This window comes from Phoxinus phoxinus (assembly GCF_949152265.1).
Source record: "Phoxinus phoxinus genome assembly, chromosome: 15".
Taxonomy (NCBI): domain Eukaryota; kingdom Metazoa; phylum Chordata; class Actinopteri; order Cypriniformes; family Leuciscidae; genus Phoxinus; species Phoxinus phoxinus.
In genome coordinates, this window is record NC_136890.1 from 32,354,077 (window position 1) to 32,375,475 (window position 21,399).

General features: G+C 39.7%; 1 protein-coding gene across 4 annotated transcripts in view; it reads right to left on the minus strand.

Moving 5' to 3' along the window:
* Positions 1-118: 118 nt before the first annotated feature.
* The window catches only part of pxnb (paxillin b), a 36,393-nt gene continuing 15,112 nt past the window's right edge, over positions 119-21,399 (minus strand). The window contains exons 1-14 of one of the 4 annotated variants that reach the window (XM_079636525.1): positions 16,825-16,884; positions 12,012-12,220; positions 11,418-11,500; positions 9,192-9,331; positions 8,889-9,081; positions 7,838-7,973; positions 6,099-7,322; positions 5,381-5,647; positions 4,814-5,218; positions 3,894-4,040; positions 2,293-2,466; positions 1,941-2,022; positions 1,712-1,860; positions 119-874 (exon numbers count right to left, since the gene is read on the minus strand). In XM_079636525.1, the coding sequence (XP_079492651.1) occupies positions 608-874; positions 1,712-1,860; positions 1,941-2,022; positions 2,293-2,466; positions 3,894-4,040; positions 4,814-5,218; positions 5,381-5,647; positions 6,099-7,322; positions 7,838-7,973; positions 8,889-9,081; positions 9,192-9,288 (3,141 nt within the window). In that variant the 5' untranslated portion in view covers positions 9,289-9,331; positions 11,418-11,500; positions 12,012-12,220; positions 16,825-16,884 and the 3' untranslated portion in view covers positions 119-607. Of the gene's footprint in view, positions 875-1,711; positions 1,861-1,940; positions 2,023-2,292; positions 2,467-3,893; positions 4,041-4,813; positions 5,219-5,380; positions 5,648-6,098; positions 7,323-7,825; positions 7,974-8,888; positions 9,082-9,191; positions 9,332-11,417; positions 11,501-12,011; positions 12,221-16,824; positions 16,885-21,399 lie in introns of those variants that run through there. The other 3 variants (XM_079636527.1, XM_079636526.1, XM_079636524.1) reach the window with 3 other exon arrangements.

Genomic DNA, 21,399 nt, shown 5'->3' on the forward strand with positions numbered 1-21,399 from the left:
GGCATTATTTGTTTTGCTAAGTTTAGTTTATTCAAATAAAACTATAAATTATTTTTTATAATTTAGACATTATTGCATCACAATAATGAGAATTTGGATTTTTTTTTTTTTTTTTTTTCAGTTTTCAACAAAAAGTTCTTAATAGTCCAAAAATGTTTTTACCGCAAAATGTAATTTCTTATTTTCCTTCTGGTTTGGGGCTGATATATGACCTGGATATCTGTTCATGAAATTCACCCAGCAACTATTGGCTCAAGTTGGTTATTCGGTTGATTTCCAGTTGTTGTTTGCTCATCAGTTGATTGTGTCTCAAACTTTAATTTCCCATCATCCCTCCAGAACCGTTCTCTTCATCAAACAGTTTCTCTGCAGCTCAACCAGTGAGCAGAACACATTTTTCACACACTTTCTCAAAAAAAAAAACCTCCTGAACTTTCCTCTAATACCCTCTAAAAACAACCTGGCTTTTGAGAGCATGCATCACTTCATCATCTTTTCAACCTGACCAGCATCATGTAGGGATGTCGAGAGTCAGACACATAAACCTGAACGACAAACACACACACACACACACACACACATTACACTAAATCATACACACATCTGTCTAGCTGAACAGCTTGATGAAGCAGCCCTGGCAGTAAGGCTTGTCGTTCTGCTCTTTAAAGGTGCCCTTGTTGAGCTGCTTCAGGCAGAAGGCACACACGAAGTGCTCGGGATGAAACTTCTTGCCCATGGCGGTGATGCAGCGGCCCGTGATGGGCTTCTGACAGCCGGAACACAGCGACCCGCGGCGGGAGTGATAGTGGACCTCACAGTAGGGCTGACCGTCGTGCTCGAAGAAACTGCCGTTGATGAAGGGTGTGAAACACTCCTGAAACACACACACAAAACACACCATCACTCATTACATTTACAAATGTGCAGAATAATTATGATTTATTGCTGTTTTTGAAAGAAGACTCTTCTGCTCACCAAGGCTGCATTTATTTGATCAAAAACACAGTATATTGTGAATTATTATTAAATACCTGTAATTTTCTGAGATGCAAAGCATCATTACTCCAGTCTTCAGTGTCACATGATCCTTCAGAAATCATTCTAATATGATGGTTTGCTGAACATTTCTCATTATTAATGTTGAAAACAGTTGTGCTGTACATTATACATTTATTTCAGGATTCTTTGATGAATAGAAAGATCACAAGAACATCATTTATTTGAAACGGAAATAAATATTTTGTAACATTATAAATGCCTTTTCTGCCACTTGACACATTTATAATAAATAAATAAAATGACCTGGATTTTTGAATGGTAGTGTATCATGGTTTACACAAAGATATTAAGCAGTTAAAAAAAAAATCAACATTGATAATAATGAGAAATGTTTCTTGAGCAGCAAATCATCATATTAGAATGATTTATGAAGGATCATGTGACACTGAAGACTGGAGTAATTTGATCACAGGAATAAATTACAGTTTGACATATATTCAAATAGAAAACAGTTCTTTAAAATCGTAATAATATTTCACAATATTACTGTTTTTACTGTATTTTTAATAAAATAAATGCTGCCCTGGTGAGCAGAAGTAAAAGAGTAAAAATTTTAATCACTCGAAACTTTTAACTGGTAGGGTATTTCCAAAAACCAAAGCAACAAACCAACCAAAAAATGTTTATTCTTCATTATGTTACACACACTCACCCTGCACACAAAACACTCTGGATGCCAGAGAGAGCTCAGGGCAGAGATGTAGTTCTCCAGGATGGCACGAGCACAGCCGCCACATTTAGGAGCGAAGAGGTCAAAGTAGTCTTTACGACAGTACGCCTTCCCATCCTTCTCGTGAAACCCTGAACAACAAAGATGGATTTATAATAAGTGTGCAATAATAAAAAAAATAAAAATAAAATTGAGCTATGTGTTTACTCGCCTTCAGGGCCAAAGAACGCCCCACACTGGGCACAGAAAAAGTGTTCAGGATGCCACGTCCTGTCTAACGCCGTTACCACTTTCTGTGAGGGGAGAAACATTAATGTTTTGTGTTAACATCTGTAGCAGGCTGTCAATTAGCACAGGAACTCATTTATATAAATATATACTAAAAATATATAATTACTAGCACTTTATTTTACAGGCCTGTTTCGCATGAACATACTATGTACTTATTGTCGTAATGACAACTGGGTAATAACCCTCACTTAAGCGTTAGATTTGATGTGCTTTTTTTGCTGTTTACACTGAAAAATTTAATTAACCAATGAAGTTATAAAATTGGTTCTCACATCCAGTATGGGTCCGTTACAGTAGTAGCAGCGCGGAGAGAATAAGTGGTGGTAATCTCTCTCGCAGTAAGGCTGTCCTTCCCTCTCAAAGAAGTTTCTGGAACCAATCTCTTCCTGGCAGTGTGTACACACAAAATGCTCTGGATGCCATGTGCGCCCCATGGCAGTAACTACCTGTACAGAAACACACACACACACAACCTTTGTTTAGATGTGACCAACTCTTTCTACCTAGACACACAACATAATGGGCCCTATTGTAACGATCTGAAACGCAAGTATCAAACGCGAAACGCAAGTAACTTTGTGGGCTGATCCCGCCCGACGCAAATCTAACATGTGTTGGTCTGAAGTCGCTTCATTATTCATAGGTGTGGTTTGGGCGTAACGTGAAATAAACCAATCAGAGCGTCCTCTCACATTCCCTTTAAGAGCCGGCGCACTTGTTCCATGGCGGATTGCTATTATAACGGCGGATTTGCCGGCGCACGCCAGGAGCAGTTCACAGCGAGGAGAGCGACGTTCTCGTCAGGGCCGTAAAACACAGAGAAGTGACATTGGGGATGATGGGAGAAACTCACCCAAATTAGCTTCGGTTAAACAGGCGTATAATAATTTAAATAAATGTGTAAGCTAGATTTATGCCTATTTTTTCACATCTTCGTGGACGCAACAATGATTTCCCTCGTGTGTTAATATTTTTCCTTGTAATAATGTATGATTTGCAAAAATGAAAACTGCTGCGTCTGTTTAGATTAGATAATCAAAGTGTATGCGCGTTGTTCACAAGCTACATAATGGCCAAGCACGCGCCCTTAAAATAGCATATGACTAACGCGCAACCCGCCACTGTCTTTAGACGAGGTTTTTCCTGGTCAGTGGCGGAATTGTTTTTTGAACTGCAGAATAGCGCCAGGGAACGTTTGCGCCGGAACACGCCTCCTCTTTTCACTAAACCGCCCCCCCGAGCGCAAGTTCATTCCCTAATTTACTGACATGCGTCTGTGGAGGGAAAAGTCAGCTTAGCGCTGGTGCAAAATAGAAATAATACATGCGTCGGTGTACAAAGTCAATTGCGCTGAGTGCAAGATAGGGCCCATAATCTTAGCTAAGCTAAAATCTATGGACGCTTGTTTCCGCCACAGAATAAAACATTTTAATTACGACTTTTTATCTCCCAATGGCGAATTTTTACGTCACAATTCTGACTTTATAACACGCAATTGCATGTTATAAAGTCAGAATTGCGGGATATAAACATGCAATTGTGAGAAAAAAATCAGAATTGCAAGTTTATTTCTTGCAATTGATAGTTTATATCTCACAATTCTGACTTTATAACACGCAATATTACTATTGATTAGCATTACCAAACATGGACGTTTTATTATTATTTCATTTTAATACTGTGAAGCTGCTTTGATACAATCTGTATTGTGAAAAGCGCTATACAAATATTCTTGACTTGACTTGACTTGAATTGCGACTTTATATCACGTAATTCTGGCTTTATAACTCGTAATTGCGACTTTATATCACGCAATTCTGATAAAAAGTCAGAATTGGTAGAAAAAGTTTGTGTATCTCTCTGGCACTCTCACCTGGCCCACGATGGGTTTGCAGCAGGCGCCACACACTCCTTTAGCAACCGTCTGCACTCCCAGCTTGTGGAGGTCAGACTGAAGACTGCCCAGCATGTTGTCTAGTTTATTAACCTGTCCGTGTGGACCCTTCCCCTGGGCCATGATCTACAGATAGATAGGACAAAAGACAGAGAATCAAACAAAGTTTTCAAAACAAAATGTTTACTCACAAGCACAAAACACAGGGAGCTTTTTAAGCACCTAAACCTTAAAAAAAATATATATTGAGGCGTCAGTTTAAAAAATATATATACTGTATATAATAATAAATGGAGCAATTCCAATAGGGTCCTCAAACAATCTGTGTTCGGGCCCTGATCACTATGATAATATAGTAGCACTTTATTTTACAGTCCTGTTTCGCAAGAACATAATATGCACTTATTGTAGTAATGACAACCCCCTAACCCAAAATAACGAATTGTGACTGTATTTAAAATGTTATGATACTGACCGCATAATTTAGTAAAGAATTGAAATCCAATCAAATTATTGTCAGACTAAGTGCTTTGTCCAAACTCTTGCTGATGTGCATCTAATTTAATCTAATATTTATGACCAGGACAAGAGGCTGTGGGATGCGCACACACACCACACACACGCACACCACACACACCACACACACACACACGCACGCACGCACACGCGTGCGTAATGGTTTTTATACTGTCCAAACTGTATATTCTGTCCCTTTAAACCCGACCACTAAACCTACCCATCACACAAAACTTTCTGCATTTTTACATTTTCAAAATACATACACATCTCTCCAAGCCCTCAAGCATACAACATTCAATTTACAAATACATTAAAGTTTTGTGATTTTTCTAGGAGAGGACAGTAAGACAGAAGCTTAGTCAATGACAGCACGTCTGCACCTGCAACGGAGGGAAGAGCGGGTCGTACTCCGTCTGGCAGCCCACTGACGCCAGCACTTTGGGCGGGGTCACAGAGGCAGGGGGCGGGGTGGGTGTGGGCAGGGGGGCGGGATTGGGTTTTGGGGAGGGAGCTGGAAGTTCCACAGGTTCAGGGGTCGGGGGCTTGGGTGGAACTGGAGGTGGAGGTGGCTGGGGAGGAGGTGTAGGCTCTCTTGGAGGGGGGGAGGGTGCAGGTGGTGGGGAGGGAGCGGGTGGTGGGGGAGGCGGCATAGGAGCAGGAGCTAATTTGACCGGAGTGGGGCGCTTTGGTTCCTCAGCAGGGGGAGGGGGGCGAGGGATCGGGGGAGATTGGGGAGGTAGGATCACCTTCCTCTGAGGAAGAGGAGACTCAGGAGGTATGATTATCTAGAGGAAGACACCAATCAGACGGAAGAAGAGAGAGGAAGAGATGGAAAGTAGGAATGAAGAAGAAAGAAGCAGGTGATTATAGAGAAACTTTAAAGCAATTAAGCAAAAGGAATTTAATGGAAACAGAATTTTCTGAATGCGCAAATTCTTCCCGTCTACCTTATCCACCTCTTTGATGTGGTCTTCCCGTGTGCGTTTGGGGTTGGACATGACGATGACGCCTTCTGTGAGCCAATCGTCCGGCTGCTGCTTTTTTGGACGATCTTTACGGGCTATTCCGAGCTTTCCTTGCAGTTCCTCAATGAGCCGGTCCTGGGAGTTGCTCTTGTGGAAAATGAGCGGACCCATCTTTCTACGTATCAGGCCATCTCGGTACATAGGGTGGACATTTTGAATCTCCTTGGTGCGTCTAATCACTGATTTGATCTGAGACAGCAGTAAACTTTCTTGAGATGCCACAAGGCTTGTGAGAATCGGTGCTTATTTCCAAAAGAAACCAATCACAACAAGCAGGGATCTAGGGAAGCATTCAGATGCGATCCAGTTGCAGAATACGTTAGACATTTCTAGCACGAAAATGGTGGTAGTTAACACTGGTTATCAAGTGCACAGAGGTGCCACTGGTTTTCAAGTGCCCACACAGCAACACTCAAGTGCATCTGCTTTTCTTACAGTTACAATTGACCATAAATAAAGTGAAAATTAAAGAAGAAGAAGGATAATTTAGGGTACAGAGTTAGGAACAGTTCCAACTTTTAGCCAACTGTCTAAAAATTGTAATTTACATGCTGGCAAACAAATCACTACAAGCGATGTTTGGAATAACTCCAGACCACACAGCATTCTCAATTAACAAGCATTGCAGTCTAATCCATACGTGTCCTGAGGCTGAGATCCTGTCCATTGTGCCAGCCATATGAAGCATGGGAAGGTCCATTTGGCCGTCTGGAGTTCCAGGGCAAGACGAGGGAGTGAGCGAGTCATCCATCCAGCTTGCTTCAGTCATGGGGGTCATGGAGCCATCAGGTCCTTCATAAGCCATCTTCAGGTCCATGTCAGCCCAGTCAATATCACTCCTGCAGTCCGACTGATCCTCCAAGAGCCCATCCCCCATTTCGCTCTCTGTGTGTGTGTATAGATGAATGTCGCCGCGATCCGCCGCCACTAGCGTCTCCTCGTATACTTCTGGTTGTGCTTCGAACCGTGAAGCTGCCGATGCTGTGATCTCGTTCTCAGGCCTGCTGAAGCTCATGGCAAGAAGTTTATCTAAGGCGTCATCAAGAGAAGGCTCATAGGTTGGTGGATCAAGTCTAGAGGGAGGAAGGGGTTTGAGAGAAAGAGCTGGCTCAGGCTGTCCTGATGACGGGTTTGGGCTTGGAGACTTGGGAACTGCTAGAGATGGGGAAGAGGAAAGGATTAGAGGAGGTGAAACAGCTTTGGGAAGAGACAGAGATGGTGATTCAGAGACTGTAGGAAGTGGGGATCTGGGAAAAGATGGCACTGGGCTCATAGGTTTTGCTTCAGAACTGGAGAGATACAGATCAATAGATGCTGGTGTCATCAATGGACTAACTCTTTCAGGAGTTCTGCTGAACACTGGGGCACTTGTTGGGCTAGAAGACTTGTGGAGAGGTGAATAGGACTTCGGACCAGAGCTTGTCAGTTTGGCAGAATGATTTCCCTCCCAGACAGAACAAAGATCCCGAACTCCGGGTGAAGTAGTCGTGGTTATAGTCTGAGACAGAACCACTAGAGACTCCACTTGGGAGGAGAGCAGGGAAGCAGAAACATCAATGGCAGAATCCAAGCCCAGGTCAGATACCGGAGAAAAACGAGGACTGGATGTTGCAGGTGGAGACAGTCGAAAGGAAGGCTTACCAGTAGATAGTGGAGGCGCAGCCCCCGGTTCACCAGATTCCTCCACAATGTGCAGATCAAAGTTTAAAGAAGGGGAGAGACCTGGGGAATATCGGCTTGGTTCCACTGGGAGGGTATGGGACAGGGATTTGGACACAGCAGTCGTAGGAGGAGGGTGGATTTCAGCAATGGTAGTAGTTTGCTCAAACATTGGCTCAGAGTTCAGGGAGCCTAAGGAACTTGGCTGGAGACATAAAGAGGGCACAGGGGTAGAAATAGGGGAAAGAGAAGAGATTGACAGATTAAGGGAGGCAGAGAATGAGAAATAATTAAGAAAAGGCTTCAATGAGATGTACAGAATAGCTGAGGAAAAAACAAAACAGATTCTGGACACAATGTTAAAGTAATGAGATGAAACTGAAGCTAGAAGTCATAGATGAGCAGGAAAAGGTTTACAAATAAATGAACTGGCAAATTTTGTGAAGGTCAGATGAAGACCGGACAGCGCTGAGTTTCCCTACAGCAGCGTAAGCCCAATAAGATTGTGGACACCATTGGCACCAATGGTCTCAACAATCAGCTTACAATGTTTTTTGGGAAACGTTGCCCAGATTGTCGAGCAGTAAGTCCTGAAAATAGATCACCCAAACAACATAGTTCAGCACACATTCCCAGACACAACGTCTCTTCAACTCACTTACACTGTCCTAGTAAAGCACACACACGAACACATATACACACACTCACATTGCTCTGCACCTTAAAATCTGACAAACAGGCCATGAGCTCATCCAGTTCTCGTGTAGCAGAGGTGGCTGATATTCTGCCCTGCTCTTCGGAAGCTGTGTCCACCTGTCCGTCCGTCAAATCACTTCTCAGAGCACAGGGGCTGGACCTGTTTATGCAAATTACATTAAATTGCATTTCATTAAAACCCACAATGCAAATAGGGGTGCACCGAAATTTCGGTCGCCGAAAATGGCATTATCGGTTTCGGGCCGAAATAAAAAAGCCAGCCGAAAATGTCAACCGAAAATGAATGTCAACCGCGCCCCTCCCATCCGCGCGCAAGCGCTTGGGTTTCACTCGTCACCCACCCCTCCGTGCTCAAGCAGGTTTCACTCACGGTCGAGCTGTTTGCACGCGTCTGCAAAGATTGAGCATGTCAGTGGTATGGAAGTATTTTAAAGTTTCAGATGAGGACAACCAGCGCCGCCGCTCCCACCACGCGCATGAGCTGAGAGGGCACCAAAAAATTGCGTAATGAAAAATCAATAATTATAATGCCGATATTATTTCAGTATAGAAATACAGACATCCCAAGTCTCCCGGAAGTTCCGGGAGTCTCCCGCATATTGATAGCGGCTCACTGATGCCCGCGAATTAGTTAAAATCTCCAGAATCTAGAGCGAGACAGAGACTGTGCTCCTCCAAACCGTGTAGCGCGTGCACGGCAGAGAGGGAGAGAGCAAGAGACCGCGCGCGTGTGCCTCATGAAGCGCAAGTAATATAAAATATATATAATATATACAATATTTTAGGTTTTGTTATGTAACTGTTAGTGGTAATAAAAGTTTGATGATTATTCTATTGGTTTGTGATTTTTCATTTCAGATCCATTAAAAATTAAGCAATATAAATATAAATAAATATTAAAGTTTTTAAAAGAAGCCATTTTCGGCTTCAGTTTCGGTTTTCGGCCAAGTGCATCCTAAATTTTCGGTATCGGTTTCGGCCCAGAATTTTCATTTCGGTGCATCCCTAAAATCCACGTTTCCCCATCTGGAGAGGACCGTGCTGGTGATCTTACGTTGGGGAAGGCACAGAGCTTTCCAACTCATTCAGAAGACTTTCCACAGTGGGACGACCATCTTCTGTCCCCTTCGTTCCGTTCCTCTGAGGTTTGTCCTGTCCTGCTGGTGTCAGTGTGATCCCTGGGTGGGCTCCGTTTTCCTGTATATAGTGGGCAACACTGCAAGGTGGCAATGGAGGTGCTGCATCCTCTGCAGAGAGGAGATTTCAAAGTACAATTATATAGTTTTATATCTTATTTTTTTGCATTACTTGCACCACTTTTGGTGTGAACAGGCCTTAAGTGTGTCTATATGTTTACCTGTACTGGAGTAAGATGGGGCATTTTGCTGTACAGCATTAAGCTCCAGAAGAAGGCGGTCCAGTTCAGACAGGTTGCTGCCCAGGGCAGAAGTCATGGCTGTGGATGATGAGTCTGAATGCTTCTGCTTGTTAGGAAAACTGGACAAATAGAAATGTAAATACACATTCATCTTTCCAGCGGTGAAGTATCCCTTTAATGATAATCAAACAACAAATGACAAAGGAAAATCACTTGACGGAATAACTTTAGTGGCTTTAATAAGGATTAATCTATATTTAATGTACAGTAAGACTATGCAGTGTTATTTTAGATATTTGATTATTATTATTTTTTGCTGTAGACTATTAGTTATCTGAATACCACTGTTAGTACGTCTTCCTGAAAACTTAAAATTAATTTGTGTTTTTGTTCTGTTGTATTTATTTGTCTTGTGGTAGAATTAATATAGATAAGATTAATTATGTGACTAACCATATAAATCTTAACTTTAGATTTTATACTTATGATAAACTTTTATCCCTCTTCCTTTTCGAATGTCTGATTTTGACTAACTTTCCATTCCAGATCTAAAAATTAAACAAAATAATTCTTTCTTCCTTTTATTCAGGACGTAGCCATCAGACGAACTTTCGATATGATCTAACCTTTTGACAAACTTTTGACTTAATAGCCGCGTTTCCACCGAAATTACCCGGAACAATTTGTCCCAGGAACTTTTTTTTGCCCCAGACCGGTTGCTTTCTGCGTTTACACCGCGGTCTAAAGTACCGGGAAGATTATAAACTGCGCGCGACTGCTCCTCCCAGTCTGCGACGCACAGTAATCAGTTTTGAGCGCCACATTTATAATAAGTATGGAGGAGATTCAAACTGTGCTGTATATTGTGTTTGTGATGTATTGCGGACATTGAATGTGAGATGGCTGGGACGAACGCGCAGAAAATTTCCTGTTACATAAATACGCTTAATAAAGCCTGAACCTCGTCGTCGGTCCAGCTGGGTTTTTTTATTTTTTTATTATTAAATTCCATATTTGCAGACAGACAACTCTTAATGCATGAAGCCACGAACCGCAATAGATTTTTAAAAATGCCGGTTAAATTAGAATGCTGCATGGAGTCCTCCAGTCAAAATGCGGCGTGAACACAACCAATCAGCATGTTCAGCGCACAAGTCCCACCCCCGAAAGTTCCTGAACTTTGAAAAAGTACTACCTCGCGAGCAGGGACTTTGGGAGGGGGAAATATTTACCCGGAACTTCATTTAGACCCTGGTTCCTGCGGTGTAAACACACCGAGTACCACCCCAAAGTTCCTAGTTCCTGGGGAAAGTTCCCGCGGTGGAAACGCGGCTAATGTAACCTTGGTCAAATGGAACTTTGAAAGATGGACTCAATGTTCTATTTTTTGACTGTATTGTGAAATGATCAACTGAAATATTAACCCCTTACCATGTTTTTTGATATTTTGCTGATGTCACTAACAATTTAAACAATTTAAACCAATCATATTGACAGAACGTGACATGTAGGCATGATGATTCTATTTTGATGTGTCTGGCTTTATCCTATAAAGCCTGTTTTATTCTTCTGTTGGGCCGAGATTCTCTGAGAACTGCTCGAGAACTCCCGGCCGTTTTGAATAAACCACCTGAGGGACATTTATTGAAGTCTGTCTCTTTTGTTATTTATGCTGCGCAGCAAAGAAGTTAGGGTAAGAGACTCGGCCTGTTGTCAATGGAAGACGCGAGGGCTAGAGTATAAAGGTTATTAAGTGTCGATTTGAAGACGCTAGATATTTATTAAGTGTCGATTAGTAGACGCTAGGTAGTCAGGTTTAGGAAGAAATCCTTCACAGTCTGTTTAGTTTGTAATTAGTTTCTTTGTTCTTATTGTATTGCTGACTGTTTACCTGTCTTATGTAATTATATTGAGGACCTTTTTCTTACGTTAGTTAATATAGTATTAATTTTTGGTGAAATATCGATAATTGTTAAATTTGACAGATATTTAAAATGACTAATATTTAAATATGACTTTGATCCTATCGGCCACCAATAATCGTGTTAAATAATAGTGATTATGATTATTTGCCATAATCGAGCAGCCCTAATAGAAAGGATATTATGGTGGATCACATTGTAGAATGACAGATATTTAATAACCATTTTGCTTGACTATTATCAGAATGAGCTGTCAATTCTCATCTGTGGTTCTGTAACTCACCTGTAAACGTGGTCTTCTTCTGTATGAGAGGCTGGTGGACTGCTGTCCCGAGACAACGTGCTTTTATGAGCAGGGCCCAGAGACTAGATTTCAACAGAAGGAAACCAAAATGCACACATTTTTTTGCAAATCTTACTGAAAATGTAATACATTGATTATCAACTGCTGTATCACAATCCAAAATGGGTTAATTTTTCAGTTTATTTAAATAAATAAAAATCATACTACAGTGGGCTCATGAAAAGCCAATTATTTATTAAAATAAAATAAAATCTAATTAAATACTTGCTACAAAAATATGTAAAATTGTATTTGTTTATCTGCATGTCAAATGACCATTAGTCAGATAATAAAATAATCATAAATAAATATTTTTAGGTCAAAGGAGTTAAAAAAAAAGTTTGGGAATCCTAAATGTTGGATAACCAATTAATGCCCAATGTAAAATATCATGGGTACTAAGTAAAATCAATAGAGAACCACAGATAAACGACATATTTGTACCCATAAGCAAGAACAAGACACACTGAGATGATGTGAATATTATATGTGACTAGCTTATTTTGGAAAGCCCCAAGATAGTTTGTGCTGAACCTGTTGAGAGGAGTGCTGGGAGTCCGGCCGGGGCGAGAGGGATCCGTTCAGGGCCTCAGCTGAGGGGGGCGGGGGGAGGGGCGGAGGAGGGGAGTCATCCTGGAAAAGGTGTCCTGCGGAGGGGTAGGAATAGGGCGTCTCCTCGGGAAGAAACACTGGGCACTTGGAGATATGGGCGGTGGAAGACTCCAGATCCGCAAGCAATGCGTCTGTGTAGAAAGATTAAACTAATTATTTATTGTACATTGTCTTCGAGTTACTTCAGGGAAAGAATCAAATCCTTAAAAAAAAAAAAGTTGAGTTCAGACTGTTTAGTTTTGCGTGACCGCCCTCTGACTGTCATAATATAAAGGTATGTTTTGCTGTTCTATATTTAAGACAGGAGGGAGTTTTGCGTTTTGAGTTATTTGTTTCAAAAGACCTAAAAAAGATAAAGTAAAAAAAGTTTTAAAAAATAAAAAAAATAAAAAATATGCACTGCCTTTCTAAAGTTTGGGATCAGTAAGATTTTTAATGTTTAGAAAAGAAGTCTCTTCTGCTCACCAATGCTGCATTTACTGTGTGTGATCAGAAAGAGTAATATTGGGAAATATTATTGCAATTTAAATAACTGTTTATTATTTTAATATTTTAAAATGTAATTGATTCCTGTGATAAAAGCTGCATTTCAGCATCTTTACTCCAGTCTTCAGTGTCACATGATCCTTCAGAAATCAGTATAATATGATGATTTTAAGAAACATTTCTGATTATTATCAATGTTGAAAACAGTTGTGCTGCTTCATATTTTTGAGGAAACTGTGATACTTTTTCAGGATTCCTTTATTAATAGAAAGATTTAATTAAAAATAAATATTTTGTAACATTATAAATGTCTTTACAGTCAATTTTGATAAATACAATGTGTCCTTGCTAAATAAAAGTATTAATTTCTTTCAAAAAAACATTTGAATGGTAGTCTATGTTTGTAAAGAACGATAATCTTTTTATAATAATGCAACTAGACACATGATCAAAGAGGAAAGTCTCAAAGAACAATGAACAGGGTTAAAAATAAGAGACAGACGCATGATATTCTCTCCATCAGAGAGAGAGAGCGTCTCCAAACACAGATATGATGTTTGCTTATGCAACTCAGTCATGCATTCCAACCTTTCTAACCATCCTCATCCGTCATGTTACTAAATACAGTCCTTCAGCGCATGGCAAGCTATGCCAACTCTGTAGCGCCAGACCCGAAGACCCTCTTCTCACAGAAACTCTACGGTTCGGTTCAGTGTTGGGTTGTCCACTACCTATACCTATTGTACCTAACAATAGCCCTTAAAGCATTAGTTCACTTTAAAAAAAAAATGTTGCTGATAATTTACTCACCCGATGCCATCCAAGATGTCCATGTATTCCTTTCTTCAGTCGAAAAGAAATTAAGGTTTTTGAGGAAAACATTCCAGGATTTTTCTCAATCTAATGGACTTCAATGGCAAACAACGGTTTGAAGGTCCAAATGTGAGTCTCAATGCAGCTTCAAAGTCTCGACACGATCCCAGTCGAGGAATAAGAGTCTTATCCAGCTAAACGATCAGTCATTTTCAACAAAAAAATAAAAAAATAATATACTTTTTAACCACAAATCCCCGTCTTGTACCCTCTCTGAGATGCGCCACGCATTACGTCATCACGTTGGAAAGTTCACGCAAGAAGTGTTTACAAAGCGAACGGGCAAAGACTAATACACGTACCAATAATGATATGCACACGTAAGGACACTTTTTAAACAATAATCTTACACAAATACATATAAATATGTGTCATTCAACATACATACATCATACTTGTAAACACTGGGTCGGTACTTCCATGTGACCTTTCCAATGTGATGACACAATGCGTGGCGCATCTCCGAGATGGTACAAGACGGGCAATTGTGGTTAAAAAGTATATTATATAAAAAAAAATATATATAAAAAGACAGATCGTTTCACTGGATAAGACTCTTATTCCTCGACTGGGATCATGTCGAGACTCTGAAGCTGCATTGAGACGGACATTTGGACCTTCAAAACGTTGGTTGCCATTGAAGTCCATTATATGGAGAAAAATCCTGGAATGTTTTCCTCAAAAAACTTAATTTCTTTTCGACTGAAGAAAGAAAGACATGAACATCTTGGATGACATTGGGTAAGTAAATTATCAGCAACACTTTTTTTGAAAGTGAACTAATGCTTTATCTATAGCACAACATTGTTGTATTGAACCGGTTCGGTCTTTGTCTCTGTGTTGTGTCAGCTGGCGGGTAAAACGCTGTTGGTGATGAAGCGCAGAGACCCTGTCAACACACCCGTCACACTGAGCTGTCCAGCGGTAAGAGTTGAGCTATGAACCCAGTCTACCCAGACTACAGTCCACTCTGCAAATGCGGTTATTGATGATGACTGACAGATGTGTTGCAGCAATGTAGTTTTGAACCATTACACCATTGTGCTCACTTTTACAGTGGCTTGAATGCAACCAATCCGATCAAACTTAAAATGTCCCGCTTTTTTTAAATAATACTAAATTAGTAGTTTAATATTTAAAATTGGTGTAGAAACAACTTTAATTACAAAAAAAATGGCAAGTAGCACATTGAATTAAACATGATGTTTTTGAAGTAAAAAGACTGAAATTGTATTTTCTTGTAAAACACTAATAATCTTTGTTATTTACAACTTTGAAAAATATTTTTCACAGTGTACTAATAATAATCTATTTATAGCATAACTGCATAATCCTATAATTGTCATCACTGCATGATTATTATTGAACACATTTTGGGGTTGGATTTACAGGAAAAAGTAACTATTTTGTTGTATACCTTTATCAATATAAAAGATTTTGGTCATACAGTCCATGCCTACTGTAAATCCAGCCTGTCCTTTACATGCATACAACCGCCAACAGAGACTTTGTAAAGACAGACGGAGAGACAGACAGAATCTCAGACATGCAGCGAGTCTAAAAGGGCCTAATAAAGCTCTTACCTCACTCTTTTCTCATGCACCTCTTCATGCATTCATCCAGGCGGTCAATAATAGCCTGGAGACATGCAGCCGGCCCGTCACATACCGTACAGGCAGAGATCTCCACACACACACAGCACACACACGGATGAAGCACATGAGACACCTGAGCTACTGAACTCAAAGCCAACCTCAGGCAGACGCTATAAAAACGTGATGGTTGAAGATCAACTATGACGAGATCGTAATGACACTCAGAGATGAGTGTATGAAACGCTTCACTCTTTAAAACTAGAGTGCCGAAGGAGTTCAGCTTCCATACGGAGTCTCTGAGATCTTGATAGTGTTCGTTTACAGACGGTTAGACAGTCATGCAAACCTGGACATATCAAGAGATATTATGGAAATTCTCATTTGTTCTCTAAAGTTTTGGCAATTGTATATAGTTTAAGTGTTGTTGTTTTTGTATATGCATAAATATGCATGCATGTTAATGTTAGATATATGTTGCATAACAGTTAATGTGTACATTTTAAAATGTAATAAGGTTAAAAGGTCATGCCATCAAATTTCAGTCAACATTTTCTAGTCGCTCACTTCTAAAATATTTTAGTGGCTAGAGATGACTGTGTAAAGTCAGTGTTTTGTGATTTCTGATATGATTCATTCAAAAGAAATGAATTCATTAGCAAATCCATCTAAACTTTAATGATTTTTATGATCCATTTTAATCAATCTGAATCTGAATGATGTTTAAAATGGATTAATTTAATCACAATTATTTATAAAAAAAAATTAAAAAAATAAAAACGTATCCAGAACAAACAACTCATTAGAGCAGCACGATTAATCATTAAAAGATTGCAATCTCGATTCAAACACCAATGCGATCTTATTCCTACATGACAGTGATTCGGCTCAATAATGTCAATTAAACCTTTGACATTTATGATCACATCGAACATTCAGATCTGCGTTGGCGCTGATTCAGAGAGAGCCGTTGTCATGTATAGAAATCACAAACAGTCTTTTCAACCACAGTATCATTATTTCTGTCTTACAATAATTCAGATTAATCACAGAAGTACCGGGATAAAAGCTTATATTTCGGATAGAAACACTGATGTCTACTGTAGCGATCAAAGTAGAGCAAATCACCTTTCGAAAGTAACTTGACGCTTCAAATAAAGATGGTATCAAATACATTGTTACAACAGTAGGTGGCGACAAGTGACTTTAAAAAAAAATATTTGTCATTGAATCATTCATTCAAAAGAGTCATTCAAAAACACTGATTCATCCAGTAATGAAACGTGTGGTCTTTATGAGTGGGTCATTGAATCATTCATTCAAATTAATCAAAAAAATGCTTTATTCAAATTAATTTCATATTTTTTAAATAGACTGCAGCAAGTAACGTTTTGTCAGAACCTAGTAAATTACAAATTTTTGTTAAGTTGTCCATTCATAATCGTAGCAGAATCGAGATCTCTATTTTAAACAAACAAAAAATTTTGTGATTGTTAATTTATCCAGAATCATGCAGTCATGCAAAAGTCATGGACATTCACTGGAAAACTGACACACACAACACGTTTAATGTATTTTCAATGTGTTGAATGTATGAATGTATTTTAACTTTAAACAGAAACCGTCTCTAAACATCTCTTTCTTGAATTCACTCTATTTTTAACAGTGAAATGGAGTACCGTCTGCTACTATCCTGGTCTAGAAGTTACACAAGGGTCAAGATGTACTACAAACGCTTAATGCATTAATGTTGCTTACAGCGAGGGCAGAAAATGTGTACTCACGGTATTTAGAGTATTCCAGAATGTATCCCAGTATTCCGTCACACCTGAGTGTGAGCGCACGAGTGTGTGTGTGTGTGTGTGTGAAGAGAGTGTGTGAAGGGGTGGCACACACAGCAGACGGCTTGCAATTAACCCTTTCTTGCTCCGACAACTTTAAACACATACAGTGTTTACAACATTTCGTTATGACTATATTCCACATTTTAGTATAGTCATAAATTTTTTGATTGGAATTATCGGAATTACACCATGAACAAAACATGGAATCAAATGAAAGCTTTTCTGGATGCTTTTCATTTGCTTTGCAAACAAACAAACAAATTAAAGAATAAGCAGAAGCTTTCCGATTAAAAGGTTTGTAAGATCAATAGAAGCATGAGTCGATCTTATGCTCTTTATGGAGACCTTTTCACATCATCAAGCAAAATATGTGAGAAAGTCAGCAGATAGAGCAAGTGCTCCTTAAATGGCAGTCGGGTGTGTTTGACTCCCAGGAGCCTCTGGGAAACGTCTGCCTGTGTGCTGATGTCAGCAGGACTGCGGTGGGACTAATTCTGGCATCCTAAATTAATCTGAAATATTAGGTGTGGTCAATTAAAAACCGCATGCAAAATGTGCATGTAAAGACTACTAGCGTGAGGCCTTTGTACAAAGCACACACACACACACACACACAAACAGGGAATGTTCATGTTTAACCCCTGCTGTTCAACCGCGTGGCGGCATACAGCCCGTCTATTTAAAGCATGGAGATCAGCGCGCAAGTCAGTGCAAACGTACTGAAAATAAACTGAGCGACTCTTCAGGGCCCTAGAGGACCTGCACCTGGTGCTACGCGCCCACCACGACCATTACAACCGTCAAGAGCACATATACTGGCAATGCCACACATGCCTAAACCATTGCATTATATGCAGCAGAAGAGACTAATAGCCGTCTAATGCAGTGATGCATGACTGATGGGTCACCGCCAAAAAAAAACCACAGGTGTGTTTGATGGGGTCAGGGAACATCAATGCAAATGATAAAATTCGACTGACTGGTCACCTAACTGACTTGTCAACTTAAAATGGAAGATAAAATTTAAAAAATGGTAAACATAGTACCAGTCAAAAGTTTGGACACATGAATGGGGAAAGTGTGTCCAAACTTTTGACAGGTACTGTAATAACACATAATCAGCCGATATATCGATATCAGACTTTTTTTTACTCTCTAATATCGGTATCAGCCTCCCAAAATCCATATCGGTCAGGCTCTAAAACAAACTAGTCATAAATACATCTATGTGGTAAAAGATAGTCAAATTAAACCGATGTTAATATGGACAGGTTGTGTGACGTGCCCTCATGCTCGAAAAACAGGCAAAATTACACAAAGTCAAAGAAAATATTATCCAGATTATAATAAATACAAGTTTAAAATGAATATACAGGTGAAACTGGAAAAATGAGAATATGGTGCAAAAGTTCATGTATTTCAGTAATTCAACTTAAAAGGTGAAACTAATATATTATATAGACTCATTACATGCAAAGTGAGATAATTCAAGCCTTTATTGGTTATAATTTTGATGATTATGGCTTACAGCTTATGAAAACCTTTTCACAATTCGGGGTTTTCATAAGCTGTAAGCCATAATCATCAAAATTATAACCAATAAAGGCTTGAAATATCTCACTTTGCATGTAATGAGTAGTGGTTCGTGTTGTTCATGTCGAGAAGTCATGTCATGTTTTCTGCTGACAAAGCAAATCCTTGATGAGATTGATTGATACGGTAAAACCCACGCCATCGTTACTGTTCGAATCACTGTGAATTAAGTGCTGAGGAAGAGCTGAAATTCAGATGAGCTAATGAGTGTTTGGTTTCTGACATGCGCTGCAAGTGGTCGACCAATCAAAACTGACTGAGTCATCTGACCAATCAGAGCAGAGTAGACCAGTCACAACTGGGCCGCCTGACCAATCAGAGCAGAGTAGACCAATCACAACTGGGCCGCCTGACCAATCAGAGCAGAGTAGACCAGTCACAACTGGACCGCCTGACCAATCAGAGCAGAGTAGACCAATCACAACTGGACCGCCTGACCAATCAGAGCAGAGTAGACCAATCACAACTGGACCGCCTGACCAATCAGAGCAGAGTAGACCAATCACAACTGGACCGCCTGACCAATCAGAGCAGAGTAGACCAATCACAACTTGAACTGGGCCGCCTGACCAATCAGAGCAGAGTAGACCAATCACAACTGGGCCGCCTGACCAATCAGAGCAGAGTAGACCAATCACAACTGGACCGCCTGACCAATCAGAGCAGAGTAGACCAATCACAACTGGACCGCCTGACCAATCAGAGCAGAGTAGACCAATCACAACTGGACCGCCTGACCAATCAGAGCAGAGTAGACCAGTCACAACTGGGCCGCCTGACCAATCAGAGCAGAGTACACTCTCGGAAAGGAGGGGTTTAGAGAGACTGAATCTTTGAACAAACCGTTTTCAGACACTTTAGGTGCAATTTATATTAAAGTGTTTTTTAACCTTGGAAGCATATAACCCGACATCCAAAAGAAAATGAGGAACCTTTAAAATAGCATTAATCTATTGAATAATTGTGCATTATTTAAGCCTATTCAGTTCAGTTCATGGTAATATTATTGAAAGTACCAGTAGTTTTATTTGAGTTGAGACGTGTGTAATTACAACACAGTAAAAATATTCATGGCTCTTTAGAAAAAATAACAAAATCCCACCTATTGGAAATTGATAGTCGACGAAACAAAATAAAAAACTAGTGAGAGTTTGCCACGAGTGTTTTTAGAGAGTTTAATTTCTAAAAGCCCCACAAAAGTGTCCAAAGATGAAACACACTTCTATGTTTTAACAGTAATGTGCACTGGAACAAAAGGCAGAGAGGTGTGAGTGCAGGCAGGATATCCTGCGCACCACAAGGCTATCCTGTTTTGGGTGTTGCCAGATTTGTAAATGTAAAAAGATTAAAAAATATATTTACAAGGCTATTTCATTTATATAGCACGAATAAACACAACAGAAGTTGACCACTGTGCTTCACAAAACAAAAGTCCAGGAAACATGAGAGGAAGAGCAAAATACCATTACCATTGAGACAATGTAATAAAACCATAATTGAAATTTAGAGAATTTTAGAGAAATGCCCGGTCAAAAAGATACAGCTTTAATTTACATTTAAACTCATATAAAGAGGACGACGATCTCAGGGATACGGGGAGGCTATTCCACAGCCTAGGACCGACAGACAACTGCAACGGCACGATCCCCTCTCGACTTTAATCGTGAATGTGGCTGGGACAGATTATAACTAGTGGACCGTAGACCTACCGGGCACATTCACAGTTAAAAGTTCAGATAAGTAAGAGGGTGCAAGGCCATTTAATGGTTTAAAAACCGGCAACCAGTTAAGAGACAATAAAATAGGAGTAATATGTTCATGTTTGCGAACCCCAGGAATCTGGCAGCAGCGTTTTGGACCATTTGAAGCCTTGTAATGGAAAACTGGGATATTCCTGCATATAAAGAATTACAGTAATCCAGGCGGGATAGAACGAAAGCATGTATAACTCTTTCGGTGATAGGAAAGACTTGACTCTAGATAACAGCTTCAAGTGAACACAACTTGATTTTAACTACTGTGTTTATGCGTTTATCCAGCTATGAGAAATTAAAGATTAGATGTTGGTGATTTTGTTAGATTAGTGTCTGTATAAGACAGGCAGCAGGCGGCAGTGTTGAGTCAGGGATTTACTGTGTGTCAGGGAGGGTCTGAGAACTCATTTAACGCTGGAGAACATAACCCAGTGGTTAGTTAATGTGATTATGAATGCAAACACACTCCACAAGCTGAATTACACTTTTGAAGAAATTCCCAGGGTCCTAAGGTTACTAAATGTCAAACTACAGTACTTTCACTGAAATGTTTTGGGTTAAACAACTCTGACATGCAGCAGAATATGAATATGGACGTCTAACTCCGTTCATAAAAAGCAAACAAACCAACAAAATTGCGTTCAACATGTATGTATTACCCCATAGATGTGTAATGTTAACACTTTTACAATAAAATTATTGTCTGTGGTATTTAACAGCTTATCACAGATACTGAGAGAACTTAGTTCACCCAAACATGACAATTAATTCTGTCAATATCTATTCATCATCATGTCATTCCAAACCAGTATGATTTTCTTCTTCTGTGGAAAACAAAAAGAGACACACAATGTTTCATTGTATGTCTCTTTCACATACACACTCAGTAAAAAAAGGTACAAAAGCTGTAACTGGGGCGGTACCCTTTCAAAAGGTACATATTTGTTCCTAAAGACTCGAGTGCACATTAGTTCCTCAAATGTACATATTGGTACCAAAAGTGTACATATTAGTACCTAAATGGCACATATTATAACCTTTTGAAAGGCTACCATTTATCCCAGTGACAGCTTTTGTACCTTTTTGTTCTGAGAGTGTACAGTGATTGGCTACTCACAATTCTCATTCGTGTATATATTATATATATATATATATATATATATATATA